Here is a 15,415-nt window from a genome sequence, read left to right as displayed (position 1 = left end):
GGGGAGACATGAGGACAGAGAGGGGGAGACATGAGGACAGAGAGGGGGAGACATGAGGACAGAGAGGGGGAGACATGAGGACGGAGAGGGGGAGACATGAGGACGGAGAGGGGGAGACATGAGGACAGAGAGGGGGAGACATGAGGACAGAGAGGGGGAGACATGAGGACAGAGAGGGGGAGACATGAGGACAGAGAGGGGAAGACATGAGGACAGAGAGGGGGAGACATGAGGACAGAGAGGGGGAGACATGAGGACAGAGAGGGGGAGACATGAGGACAGAGAGGGGGAGACATGAGGACAGAGAGGGGGAGACATGAGGACAGAGAGGGGGAGACATGAGGACGGAGAGGGGGAGACATGAGGACGGAGAGGGGGAGACATGAGGACAGAGAGGGGGAGACATGAGGACAGAGAGGGGGAGACATGAGGACAGAGAGGGGGAGACATGAGGACAGAGAGGGGGAGACATGAGGACAGAGAGGGGGAGACATGAGGACAGAGAGGGGGAGACATGAGGACAGAGAGGGGGAGACATGAGGACAGAGAGGGGGAGACATGAGGACAGAGAGGGGGAGACAGGAGGACAGAGAGGGGGAGACATGAGGACGGAGAGGGGGAGACATGAGGACGGAGAGGGGGAGACAGGAGGACAGAGAGGGGGAGACATGAGGACAGAGAGGGGGAGACATGAGGACAGAGAGGGGGAGACATGAGGACAGAGAGGGGGAGACATGAGGACAGAGAGGGGGAGACGTGAGGACAGAGAGGGGGAGACATGAGGACAGAGAGGGGGAGACATGAGGATGGAGAGGGGGAGACATGAGGACGGAGAGGGGGAGACATGAGGACAGAGAGGGGGAGACATGAGGACAGAGAGGGGGAGACATGAGGACAGAGAGGGGGAGACATGAGGACAGAGAGGGGGAGACATGAGGATGGAGAGGGGGAGACATGAGGACAGAGAGGGGGAGACATGAGGACAGAGAGGGGGAGACATGAGGACAGAGAGGGGGAGACATGAGGACAGAGAGGGGGAGACATGAGGACAGAGAGGGGGAGACATGAGGACAGAGAGGGGGAGACATGAGGACAGAGAGGGGGAGACATGAGGACAGAGAGGGGGAGACATGAGGACAGAGAGGGGGAGACATGAGGACAGAGAGGGGGAGACATGAGGACGGAGAGGGGGAGACATGAGGACAGAGAGGGGAAGACATGAGGACAGAGAGGGGGAGACATGAGGACGGAGAGGGGGAGACAGGAGGACAGAGAGGGGGAGACATGAGGACGGAGAGGGGGAGACAGGAGGACAGAGAGGGGGAGACGTGACGACGGAGAGGGGGAGACATGAGGACAGAGAGGGGGAGACATGAGGACAGAGAGGGGGAGACATGAGGACAGAGAGGGGGAGACATGAGGACAGAGAGGGGGAGACATGAGGACAGAGAGGGGGAGACATGAGGACAGAGAGGGGGAGACATGAGGACAGAGAGGGGGAGACATGAGGACAGAGAGGGGGAGACATGAGGACAGAGAGGGGGAGACATGAGGACAGAGAGGGGGAGACATGAGGACAGAGAGGGGGAGACATGAGGACAGAGAGGGGGAGACATGAGGACAGAGAGGGGGAGACAGGAGGACAGAGAGGGGGAGACAGGAGGACAGAGAGGGGGAGACATGAGGACAGAGAGGGGGAGACATGAGGACAGAGAGGGGGAGACATGAGGACAGAGAAGACGAGATTAGAATTTAGAGAACTGAACATTCGAATGAATTCTAGTGAACATTCTAACGGCTATTGGCATCGAAAGCTATTGATTGGTAGAAATCTATGATAGAAAGGGGGGGGGGGGTAAATAAGGGAGGGGGGTGAGTAAGAAGTATTTTCCGGTCGTGTAGCCCTCCTCCCTCCCTCCCTCCCTCCCTCCCTCCCTCCCTCCCTCCCTCCCTCCCTCCCTCCCTCCTCTCCCCTCCCTCCCTCCCTCCATGCTCTACTCCAGCCCTGGGTCACTGTGTTGAACGTCTATGTTCTATGTGGTTATGGGAAAGGAATGAATGGGAGGAATGAATGAAATTCACAGAGGAAATGAAAGACATTCAGGTTCCTCACACAGCGAGGGAAATATCACACACACAGACACAGACACAGACACACGCACACGCGCACGCACGCACGCACACACACACTCACACACACAGACACACACACGCACGCACGCACACACACACAGCAAAATGTCCTGACCTGTCCTGCCCCCAGCCAGTTGGATCACAAAGCGATTGGCCAGGTTAGCCTCTGTGTATGAGGTCACCTTAGCGAAGCCGCTCTCATTGGCCCAGGCCAGGAGGTCAGGGGTGGTGGAGAGGTCGGCCGTGAGCCTGCTGGACAGGGTCAGGTAAGGCTCTGGTGGGTAGGGTGGGGACACACTGTTGGAGGACTACAGAGAGAGAGAGAGACAGACAGATAGAGACAGACAGTGTTATGGACATTTTATCTATGTCTAATGTCTATACATCTGTGTTAAAATACATATTCTATCTTTGTACAGCTTGACTGGTTCAATGTGACCAACTAGTGAACTAGTCTGACACTAGGCTACATATTTGACTGTCCCTTTAAGAATTCCAAGCTGTGGGAGCAGTGGAGAGGTCCAAGGCTATTTCTCTCCCAGCTAAGACATAACAAAGGCTATTGCCATTCTTGTTATTGATTCCATAACTGGGGCATATTTTGTTTATCCTTTCGGTCATATCTGGACGTCATTTAAATTATGTATAATGTACGTTCTGACACAACAACAGACAAGAGAGAGACAGACAGAGAGAGACAGACAGACAGACAGATAGAGAGACAGACAAGAGAGAGACAGAGAGAGAGACAGACAGACAGATAGAGACAGACAGACAAGAGAGAGAGACAGACAGAGAGAGAGAGACAGACACACAGACAGACAGACAAGCTGATATTTAACATGGGCAGTAGGGTAAAAATAATACAATAGGAAAGTTGAATACTTTATAACTTTTAAGTTTTATATGATCAAGATGCTTGTTAACACATTCCCTGCCACTGGTTATATCCATCAATATAGCCAGTCTGCCACCACTCTAAGCCTATGGAGATGTTCGCCTTCTTTGCAGGGCTATAACTTTTTATAGGGGTGCACCGATGTATCGGTCGGGTATCGGTATCGGCCGATAAGTGCCTTGTTGACTGCAATCGGCCTATCGGCCGATAAGCTCGAATGTGCCGATGGCAGTAGCCGATAAATATCCATCAATTTGTGTAGCGTCAAAAGACAAAAAAAAGTTCACTCGCGACCTGCACAACGCCGTCCCCAGTCCCCCACACACACACAAGCTACTGCATCAAAGTTACTACTTATGATTAACAAGGCATTCGTTTTGTGGCATTAACGTTATATAGTTAGTGTTACACGTTCAATAACATCAGCATATTATTTACCCGAACATAGCAAGCATTACGCATTCATACTAGCTCAGTTCCTTCCGTTGCTCATAGAGCCCTGAGTTTTACCCATTCTGCAATCTGTTAATAAAGTTTTCAATCAGACACATGTATAGAAAGGCTTTGTTTTATTATAACATTCGTTGCAGTAAAATCATTATGCCTCGTTTAAGTCATCCTGCGGAGCTAAAAGTTAAACGTCGGCCGCGCCGCCGTTGTTGTTGTTGTAGAAAACCTCTCGTCAAAATCAATGGCGAACAAAAGCGGAAGTAAAAAATGTATACGCGCTTGCCGATTGGTGGTAACAGCAGAGGCGGGTGCAAGCGGTGTGTGACGTAATTGGCAGAATCGACTGTCAATAAAAATTTCATTGGTTGAGAGCGCTGGTTGAGACAATAGTAACCAGCTGCAGCCCGGTAGACCATACTGGGAGAACTAGTATCTAGCTGCAGCCCGGCAGACCATACTGGGTATTTCTTGATGTTTCCTTTTTTTAAGTAAGTAAAGAGGCCTATGTTCATATCGGTGAGCACAATTTGTAACACAAATATACAGTAGTTTCATAAAAAAATATATATTACAACAAAAAAAAACATTACAAAAAAAAAGAAAAAAAAAATGTTGCCACAAATATCGGTATCGGCTGATTGTGTTAGTTAAACAATCGGTATCGGTGGCTAATTTTCTTATCGGTGCATCCCTAACTTTTTTAATTGTATTGCTAAATTGACATTACTATGGCCCATTCAACATCGATTATCTATCGTTCAGGATGTAGGAACGTTATACTTTTTCATTCATAGATTCATACAAAAATACCTTCTAGAATATAAGTATGTTTTTATCGTTTTCTGCAGTAATTCATAGGTGAGTTATAGGCATAAACGCATATATAGATTATCAATTGCCGTTTATTCCCGATACACGCTATATTAAAAAATTCAACTGTATATGATCCTATACGTTATGCGTCATCATGCGCGGATGAAAGGGGGGGGGGTCGTTTATAATTCCGTGATCGTCAGTAAATGCTTTATGTAGTATGGGTGATATATTGATCAGATCGGTTTGTAGTGAAATTAATAAACAATTGGGCTGAAAATAGCATCAGCGTCCTCTTACCGTGCGTCAATGAGACTGGCGGTGAAAGATCCCAGGTATAGGACGTCGATCGCCTAGGTCCATTTCCGGTTTGTATGTCGCAATAAAAGCCGAAATCATATCGATTATTAAGTTTATAAAGCGATCCATTATGTACATAGTGTCTGTTGGGAGCCTTGCGACAATATCTGACGGCCGGATGAATTTTATCGATGCACAGCAGCCATATCCTGTTTACCAGTGTAACTCGCCCGACCATCCACCAGGCGGCGGTATTGAGCCGTCGTTGTATTGAGCCGTAGGGTCCAGCTGAAACGCCGGAGGTGTATATATGAATTATGAATGCCATGGCGAAAAAATGAAATATTGATCTCAATATCGTTGTACAGCGTGGTCTGGCGGTCAAAGCATGGCAGGCAATAACGTTTTAAAGCGTTTCCGGCGGTGGATGTGTTAATAATATGCCATGTATTTAATATTTTTTCTTGAATGTTATCAAACTGTCTCCAAATAGATCAAACACTCTCTTAGGGTGCTTTCACATATAGTTTTGGTGGACTCGTGCGGTTCTGGTGGTGAAGTTGCAACGTTGTTGCATTCTTCATTTGGTTCGTCTGCATTCACATAGCAATTTGTCAAGCGCACCGAACTTTCTGAGCAATGTCACGCGGTTGAAAAGGGCGCTTCTCTATTGGACAATAGAGAGTGGAAATGTGTGTGTGTGGCTGCGAGCCCCGTGTGTGTGCGCGCGCGCGTGTCTGTGTGTGTGGACTGCGAGCCCTGTCTGACTCCAGATCAGCGGAGGCGGAGGTTTTTATTTTGACGTGGCATTGATCCATTACCACCATCCTCTCGCTAGACATGTTTACACAGTGTGCTTGTAATACTGCGCGCCGCTGTAATAATAATAATAATAATAATAAGCCGTGTTTTTTTCTTCCTTCTACAAGATGCACAGTTAGATATATAGATAGATAGATAGATAGATAGATAGATAGATAGATAGATAGATAGATAGATAGATAGATAGATAGATAGATAGATAGATAGATAGATAGATAGATAGATAGATAGATAGATAGATAGATAGATAGATAGATAGATAGATAGATAGATAGATAGATAGATAGATAGATAGATAGATGCAGTGTTCCGCGCGCTGCGGTTATAATAATAATAAGACGCAGTGTTCCTTCTACCCAAGATGCACATTATCAGGTGACTTCCTACGTTTGGTCCGCGTTTGGTTCGATGAAGCCGAACCGAGACCTATGTTTTTTGGCGGACCAGGGTTCGCGTGTTTGGTCCGCGGACAGAGTTCGACGCGCATTCACACAAACCCGAAAAACCGGACTATCGACTTCTGGTCCGATAATCCGGACCAAACAGCTCCTATGTGAAAGCGCCCTTACTCTCTTTGGCACAGCCCTGAATCTAAATCCACTCAGCTGTTGTGAATATTCAGAGCAGATTCCCACATCAGTAAGCGAGGAGTGAGGAGGTTCTCACATGGACAGAGATGTGACCCTGCAGCCCAGTAGCAGTGACGGCCCAGTTGACCGGCACCGCGCTGCTAAGAATCAACACCACGTCGTGCACTGCTGCGTTGGCCACCGGAGGCACCAGAGAGACGGTCACCTCCACTTGCAGCGACCTATGAAGGATGGAGACGAGAGATATAGGAAAAGGAGCAGACAACCACGGCCATCCCACAAAAACAGGCTCAGCAGGTGCTGGAGTTATAGGGAGAACATTTGGATTCAAAAAGGAGAAAATGCTTCCAATGCTCCTGTACGTTTATTTAGAAACGTGTTGGAACGACACAGTCCGTCTAAAGATAAGTCGCTTCATTTTGCCGCCATCTTGATACTAAGAAGACAAACAAGACCTGACCTCCTTCTACACACGTGCCATCCTGTGGTTTCTGCCTTAGTTAGTCCTTGGTTACCATGGCAACCACTCACGACAGAGATCGTCATTCAAATTCGTGCTTCACCTCAAAATGCAGTTATTAAATCAACATAAAATAACATCACATTTAATTATATTCTCTGAATGTGTTGGTAGCAAGTAGTTATGTTGATGCCGCCATCTTTAGCGTTACAAATATCTCCATTCAAAACTCCCGGAGTGCTCCGTCTCCTCATTATATAGAGTGTCTCTGGTTTCAATACAATGTCTTCATCAGGTCAAAAGTGTTTTCACCTGATGAAGACCTGGGCCCCGTTCCATGTACCGGGATAACCGAGTTAGCCGGATAACTTTAGCTGGATAACTGTGTTAGCCTGACTTTCCGATTTCATGTACGTGGATTTCCCAAATCACCATGACAACATATCCAAAAGTTTGAGCCTGCTCGAAAGCAGAGTTCAAGTTCAAGTTAGCCTGAACTATCGCCACGCCCCCGCAAAGAAGTGACAGCCCGTTTCCTGAAACTATTCCCACAGTCTACGATCTGCATTATACCATTCTGAATTACGTTTTTGTGCTCCATTCTTCCAGAGGGGGCTTTTGAAATGTAAAATAGACCCAAAATGCTGATATTAAATTCACTTTGTCCTAAATAATGCACGTTATATATACCGTGGCGACGGTGGCGCTCGCTCGTGCGATGTACACATGATGTGGTTATTTTAATTGTAACTGGGATTAAGATGTCTGATGAGATGCGCTGTTTGACGGATTTGAGAAATTGAATGAGCCGTTGACGTCACATTAATGAATGAGGATAAAGAGATAAACTTCATTCAAAACAACGGATATTCTAAACACGGGTCTCTCGTTCATTAATGTATAAACAATGAATTTATCCCATCTGGCCCAGTGGCCCAGCGGTAGTGCTCATGCCTGCCAATTCAGCGACCGGGGTTCAAATCCCCGTGTTTCCAATATGATTTTTTTGAATATAATATTAATGATTATACGCCAAAGTAGCCTGGTTTTAAGTTAAAATATTATAAATCTACATGCATTGAGGATGTCATTCTTTATATAGCTCTCAACGTGCACCAAATTGAATTATTCCTATATTGCAAAAAGAAGGAAAAGACTAGGGCCTTGAACCCCGGTCGTCCGTGTGAAAGTCAAAAGAAGAACCCGTTACACCACAGAGAAGATAAGTAAAAGATTGACTATACATCAATCAATGGGTAAGAGAGCCGTATCGTAATTCTGTATAACAGTTAACTGATAATTTTCGCTAGCAAGATCTCATTTGATTATTCAATCCAGCAGGCAAGTTTAAAGAAATATAATCTGATTGATTGAGGTAATGAGGGACTTAGAATTAGCCTATAGATAACGCATTTAACTTGTCGGCGAGGCGATTGAGCCTATTGCAATCTGTCAATAAAGTCTTAAATCAATTAATCAATCAATGCCGTTGAGAATCAGGGTCTCTGCCATCGATACGTGCTGGCTTTCCACCTAAAACGGGAGCGCGCATCTAGCCTGACTTGAGCCTGACTCTCAAGTCTGGCTTGAGTTAACGAGACTGAATCCTCCTTTGTGAAACAGGAAAATCCCGGCTTTGAACATCGGGTTAACTGAAGCTGGATAATGGACATGTTGATCGACTTAGTTGAACCACGTACATGAAACAGGGCCCTGGTGTTGAAACGTTGTTGTGTGTCGTTACTTATGGGAGCTGTTGACAGAGTCACTTATGGGGCGACAATAAGTTGGTCATGACGACAAGGTCTTCTCACTTAACCGGCGTGGTTTATTATCACATTGCACCCAACAGTACATGAGAGTCCTTCTCTTGTGAGAACGACGGAGGAAGAGACAGAGGGGGAGTTAACATCTCCTTTTATACCTCTTACCTGACGCCAGCATTAATAGCTCCGCCTATAGCGCCCTCTTGTGGAAACAGTTAGACAGTTACATGCAATCATACATAACATCTAACTTCAACAGGAGCAGTTTATCTAGATGCTACATTAGATGCAGTATTGGAGGAAGAATGCAGTGCTCCCTTATATAAAAGTATCACATGCTATTTCCAAAAAGGTAGCATTGATTGATTGATTGATTGATTGAAAATTGTATTAACAGATTGCAGAATGGGTACAATACAGTACAGCTCAATTGTTAAGGGGATGCAGACCAGAGAAAGACTTTCGTCTTGTTTACATCAGGGTCTCCCATTTTCAATTCATCATAACGTTAGGTTATGACTATAACCAAGTTCTGTTAGTATAGCGACGCTCGGCATCGCTCTCTGCACTATCTCGCATATGTGCACGCGCACTGAATAAAGACCACAATGTACCTTTAATCCCAATATTCGTCTGACCACACCCCTATCAGCTTACCCATATAAGCAGGGGTGGGGCCACCCACTCGCCTCCTTCCCAAGCTTTCGCCACAAGGCGAGGTCAAAGGCTGCAGCGGCGTCGGATGCCGAGCGTCGCTATACTAACAGAACTTGGTTATAGTCATAACCTAACGTTCTGTTTCGTATTCGCTCTCGCTCGGCATCGCTCTCTGCACAAGGGAGGCAGAGCGAGAGCCAACGGCCGACAAATACACCCCGCTGACAGCCCCCCACAACCATCAGAACAGGGAGGGCCGAGCCCCCCCGACCCACCCTAATGGAGGGCACCCCCCCTATTAGGGGCTTCACGGGAGGGCGACGGACCCGACCGTGCGAAGAGGCACTCAAGCAACTCAACGCACAGGGTGAGCAGACCGTGGCTTGACCCCACGACTACACACACGCACAACCCGCATGCCACCCGGGAACGAACGGAGGAACAACCTCGTTACTGCCCCCAGAATCACGGGGTCAAGGGCAAACCCAACCCTGTGGCAAGGCCGTAGCAGAGGAGCGCGAAGGAAGACCCAGACCCAAAAGGACTGGACTCCCTGGAATGGGGGCCCGGAGAAGTCCATGATGCCAGCATCAAGACCCCACCAGGTGGGCACGTAGTGCCCCGCCCCCCACATCGCCAGCGTATTCGGACAAAGGCCCCTCAGCCGAGCGGGCCCCGTCCCCCCAATAGTACACCGCCTGGCACACTGACCCTGCAACAGGCAGTCAGCATGGCCGTAAGCACACAAAAAAGGTTAACCAACGGAAGCAGGCAGCGCACCGGGGAAAAACCAGGCAACAGGCTATTAACCCTAGCCTGGAGACTGCGGACGAGACAGGCGCCAGAGGGGACAGCTGAACACAGCCGCCCCGGCGGAAGGAGCGTAAGCTGGCGGTGTTGCATGACCAAGCCTCCATTTAAAAACCCCCACCCAGAGGGGTCGAGGCAGAGAAGGCTGACACGATTGGCAGACGTCATGAACGTGCAGGGGCACCCTCAACCGGTGAACCCGGGAGTTGACACTGCACCAACACACCAGGGAATCAACCACCTTGGTGTTACCCAATGCGGTGGTTGTTCCTATAACCCCTCAAGAAAAAACTCCAAAACACACCTGCGGGTATACACCGGCTATACCGCAGTACAAGTGTTTCAGTTTCCAAAAAAGGGTTAACCCAGGCCTACGGGTCGACGAAACATTACTTCGGACCGGGCCTGGCGGTACGGGAAGCACAGGGTCACCAGAGGAGGTCAAAAACCACCCCCACAGGCCCCTCTTCGCCATGCGTGAGAGAGGAGCGAAAAAGAATGGAGAACCAGCCCCTAAGCACACCGTACTTGGTATTCCCAGGCGGTCTCCCAACCAAGTACTAACCAGGACCAACCTGTGTAGCGGCCGAGATCCGACGAGATCGAGCGTGTACAGAATGGCATGGCCGTAAGCCATTACGACAGTGCTGAGTAAAAACGTACCCAACCAGGGTCTCCATAGCGCTTAACCCTGTGACACCCGGACCGACCTGGCATTTTTCCCCCTGAAAAAAGCCCAAGTCCCTCAGGGTACCAGAACAGCAGATCTGCATCCCCGGCGGACAACGGGTTCAACTGATCCGGACCAGCGTGACCAGAACCAGTCCCGTGCCCTAACCACGCCGACATGCCTACTCCAGGAGAAAGGGCAGATATGCGTGTCGATCTTAACATGAAAAGAAGGCGCCACCCAGACGTTCGGGCGAACCGCGCCTGGTGGCCCACCCCAAGGGCGTGAGACCCCTCTACATATGTTCAGATCCATTCCGTCATCATCCCCCAGACATGAACGAGAATCCGTCGAAAACCAACCCCGGTAGTGGGATTTGGTCGTCGGAAGAGGAAAAAACCCCATCTCAGTTGCTTTATAAAAACGCTGTTTTAACCACAAGCAACCAAGGCGCGCCAGTCAGTCGCCTGTTTACAGCGAGCTAGCACTATACGTGCGTCGGGACACACCCCCATCAATGAACAGGCTATTTAGACCTGTCATTGAATCCCCAAGGCGCCCAGGGGAACGACAAGAGGGGTGTGACACTTCCTAACTCCAACACTTTTTGAATAGAAAAGAAGGAAGCATCAACAGTATGTATCCCAGTCTACACAGCCGGGGGTAAAAATTGTTCCATAGGAAGGAGACGGGGATCCCCAGAGAGACTTCCCACGCGAGCTGTACAGATTGAAAAGAATATATTGCACCTTGAGCCATGTAAAAAATTGGTTTTAGGGCTCTCCGGGGAAGAGGCACTGAACCCATACACACTCAATAATCGAATTGAATCGAATACATATACAATAGAATAGGACACCTTCCAGAGGGTCCACTCACTTTGACAATCTGAGGAGGAAGGCTCTGTACTCTGATGGAGGCTCCCTCACATGGAAGAAGGAGTCCGAACTCACAGAAGGCCCGAATAGGCGCTTGGTGAGGAGGAACCCTGACCACCCCCCTGAAACAGATCCATCACATGGACCTGAACAGCACACGGAAGTCCTACCAACAGAGACGCGCACGGTGACGTACTCTACGGCGGGGGAATTCCTGCGGTGCACACGCCCAATATACCAGGCCGTGGGACCAGGAAACTCACAACATGTCTGATAGGAGGATGAAAAAGTCCCCAGGGAACCGGGGGGAAACACAATCCTCTTATTTTACCCTTAATACGGCCAGTTAAAACAGGAAAACCTGTTAATATGTGAACACACTGTTCATTGTCATCACAGGCTGAGAAAAGAACATTCTTTTACTCACTTGTCACTAAGCATAGCTTCATAGGTTAGTTACCTTAGTTGTGAGTACACGGTACATATAAACACCATGATGTTTCTCACACAACAACCAGATCATTTTCACATCTGTAACAACAACCCGATTTGCACGGAGAAGCTAACTGCCAGTGACAAAAACAGCTCACACATAACTCGCGTCGTATCCTAAATGCATTGCAGCAACACACGTTTTGGGAAACATCGTTATTCACAAAACATTTAGAAAAGTAAAACCAGAAGACGTGTTATAAGGTCTGGTCAAACCTTGTCCTACCCGGAACGTAGATCAGCGAAGTGCAGACTCGAGACCCCGTAGACAACACAGCCGATCCTGTGTTGCTCGAACTGGGCAGCGTCGTCGCTCCAACCAGTCGCTACAGTCCTCTTTGTTGACGCAATCCCCGTCCAGGCTCAGGGCAGGGTCGACGAACATCCCCTGTCAAGGATGACGTCGTAGTCAAGAGTGTAAAACATGTTAAAATCAAAGCACGTTCAACAGAGTAGCATTAAGCTAACGGCCGCTCCAACCGTTCGGGCGCTACTGCCCCTGCTCGCGAGACGCCGAGCTAACGGCGCACGCGACCAGAAGCGAGCTTGCGGCGGCGCGCGAGGAGCTAAAGCTACCCCGCGCCAGGCCTCGACCTATAGCAGCAAGCTAACGTTACCTAGTGATCACGACATGCTAGCGCCGCAGCTAACAGCTGACTGGCTAACAGTAGGCCCAACCTAAGTAGGCCAAGCAGCGATCCCAGCAGGCTAACGCAGCAGCTAACAGCTGACTGGCTAACCGTAAGCTAAGCAGCTATCACCTGAACATGTATACAATGACATAACACTCACCCAGACAGGCCGCCGTTCTGAACCTCTCCTCACTTTTTAAGAGAAAAGAGAAACAAGATGTCAACACTGCTTTACAACGGTGATTTTACCAACACCCGACGGAATCAGCACAATACCAAACTGGCCTGTGTAGCTGACTTGAACATGGATCTGCCGCTATCATTTGGATATGAAAGAAGGGGCTTAACACGGGACAGAGAGAAATCCACTCGTCCAGAACACACAGGGATCACCAGTGTTAATGGTCGCGGCCCACTAGTTAAAACTACAATGGTCTTCAGACCAAGGTCTTCTGTCGCCTAGGTGGCTGAACAAAGGACCCTAGCCTGGGGCCGGTTTCCATAAACATTGTCAAGTAGCCCCCATAGCACTAACAGACAAGTGAAGCCCGCCAGCAACAGTACTCACCCAACCTGAAACCCACCGCTTCTCACAACAGCGGCGCGTCCGACAGTTCAGCTGTGGCCTGACAGGTTTCACCCCAACAAACACAGCAAGGACAGGCAGTTGAGAAGCATGCAGCGGCGTGCTCCCAATACGAAAACCGGTGGAGGGTTTTTAGAATGATCATCATCTTCCAGACACTCCAGTACGAAGACAATATCGCCGTATTTTCTCGAAAATAGTGAGAGAGAAAATAAAGATATGATGTCAACGTATCCTTGTTTCCCAAAGCTGCTCCTAATCCTTTCCATCATGGTGTCAAGTGTGGGGATCTACCGAGGCACTTCTTCCTTGTGGTGAAAGCGAGAAGGAGGCGAGTGGGTGGCCCCACCCCTGCTTATATGGGTAAGCTGATAGGGGTGTGGTCAGACGAATATTGGGATTAAAGGTACATTGTGGTCTTTATTCAGTGCGCGTGCACATATGCGAGATAGTGCAGAGAGCGATGCCGAGCGAGAGCGTATACGAAACAGAACATATATGACATACATGACATACAGATAGACAGTAGGCCTACTGCTACATCTATACATTTATGACATACCAGATTTACAAATACAGTACTGTTTGTGATACAAAGAGTTTAAAAAAAAGAGAGAATATACATTTGACGAAGAAACTGTACATTGGAGGAGGTGGGGGGGGGGGGGGGGTTGGGTAGGTGGGGTGTGGTGGGGGGGATGGGTAAGCAGGGTGGGGGTAACTGTACATTGGATTATCGACTAAACCTTAATTGGTTCCAAGAAGAGGGTCTTGTGTATTACTGGGTTAGGACATTTACTGTACATTGAAGGGGGTTGGGTTAGGACATTTACAGGGGCCAGTTTCGAATTGCAGTCTCCCGTAGGTGCTCCTTGAGAGTGGTTTTAAAAGTGGGTAGTGATTCACATTCCATTACAGCTGTGGGTAGGGCTTTCCACATTGATGTGGCATAATTGCGAAACGTGTATAGTCCCTTGTTTGAGCCGAATCTGGGTTTAACATGATTTGTGGAGCTCCCTCTGGTGTTGTGGTCGTGGTATTCACTGACCTTTGGGAAGTGTTTTTACATGTACATGGGTACCTTAGTCATGTAGTGTATCTTGTAGACCAGGCCCATTGCAAGTTGCTGTACTCTGTCGTCTACTCTAAGCCATCCTAGGTTGTCAAAGTGGGCAGGGGTGAGGTGGGTTCTAGGAGTAAGGTCAAGCAGTAGTCTGACCAGTTTGTTTTGTGATGTTTGTAATTTTGTTTTTAGCGCCTTTTTTTTTTTTAAACTTTGACCAGTCAGCTGGTTCTTTTAGCGTTTATCGCTTTTTTCATCGCATTCATACTTGGTCAAGTTCGACCGACAGAAGCAGGCTGAAAGGGTTCAGATGGGGGGGAAGACACTCTGGGAAAGGCACGGCTGCTGTCCGGGATTCGAACGCGCTCAGCCCCAGATCCGTGACGAGCACGGTTGTCCACGGCGCTGAAATAGCACTCGCGGTACGTGGTGAGCTACTGGAGCTCCCCTGTTTTTAGCGCCTTTGAGGTGCTTTGGTACCATGAGGTGCAAGCATAGTCGTAGTACCCTTGAATGAGTGCTCCTGCCAGAGTCTTCAGGGTATTCTTGTTTACCAGAGAGGAGATCCAGGAACAAGTTGCAGTCACAAGCTGACAACATGTCATTTGCATAAATTAGGAACAGTAGCGGTCCTAGTATGCTTCCTTGTGTAACACCACAGCTCACTGGGAGGGGGGGGGGGGGATAGGGTACCGTTTACCTCCACCATCTGTTCTCTCCCCTCCAGGTAGGATTGCATCCAGCTCACTGATAGACTATCAAAACCAATTGCTTTTAGCTTGTCAATCAGAATGGAGTGATTGACAGTGTCGAAGGCCTTTTGTAGGTCCAGCATGACCATGCCGCAGTATTCGCCTGCATCCACCTCTTGTTTGATGTGGTCGTTCAAATAGAGAAGGCATGTGTCAGTGGAGTGGGATGTTCTGAAACCAGATTGGAATTCGAAGATTAGATTTTTTCCCGCGAGGTACGAATAGAAACAGGGCGGTAGTTGCCTTGGTCTAATTTGCTGCCCTTTTTGTGCAGGGGGGTTACTCTTGCAATTTTGAAGTCTTTGGGTATGTGTCCCTGTTTTATGGAGAGGTTTATTATGTGTGTGATGACTGGGGTGATGGCGGCTGCTGAGTCTCTGAGGAATTTGTAGGGGATATTGTCATGGCCAGTGGCCTTGTTAGGTTGGAGGGCGCTCAGTTTTTTGAGTACCTCAGCTGTTGTTACCATTTCTAGTTTGAAATCGTCTTTGCGGACCCCTAGGTTATTGTAGTAGGCTATGATGTGTTCTACCCCAAAATGCCCTGAGTGGGAGGGTAGTTTATTTACCAGTGTTGTGGCTATGTTTGTGAAGAAAATGTTTAAGTAATTGGCCACATCCAGCTTGTCTGTGATGAGCCTGTT

The 15,415-nt window shown here is 48.5% G+C and overlaps 1 protein-coding gene across 1 annotated transcript in view; it reads right to left on the bottom strand.

The window, feature by feature from the left end:
* Positions 1–15,415, bottom strand: part of engl (endoglin, like) — a gene marked incomplete at both ends in the record, with an annotated part of 59,974 nt that overhangs the window by 31,284 nt on the left and 13,275 nt on the right. Inside the window, 2 exons of the mRNA XM_084329210.1 lie at positions 2,249–2,441; positions 6,083–6,227. Coding sequence (XP_084185336.1) covers positions 2,249–2,441; positions 6,083–6,227 — 338 coding nt within the window. The remainder of the gene's footprint in view (positions 1–2,248; positions 2,442–6,082; positions 6,228–15,415) is intronic.

This window comes from Notolepis coatsorum (assembly GCF_963971535.1).
Source record: "Notolepis coatsorum genome assembly, chromosome: 14".
Lineage (NCBI taxonomy): Eukaryota > Metazoa > Chordata > Actinopteri > Aulopiformes > Paralepididae > Notolepis > Notolepis coatsorum.
The sequence above is the reverse complement of the archived record's forward strand: the minus strand, read 5'-3'. Positions and strand labels throughout refer to the sequence as shown.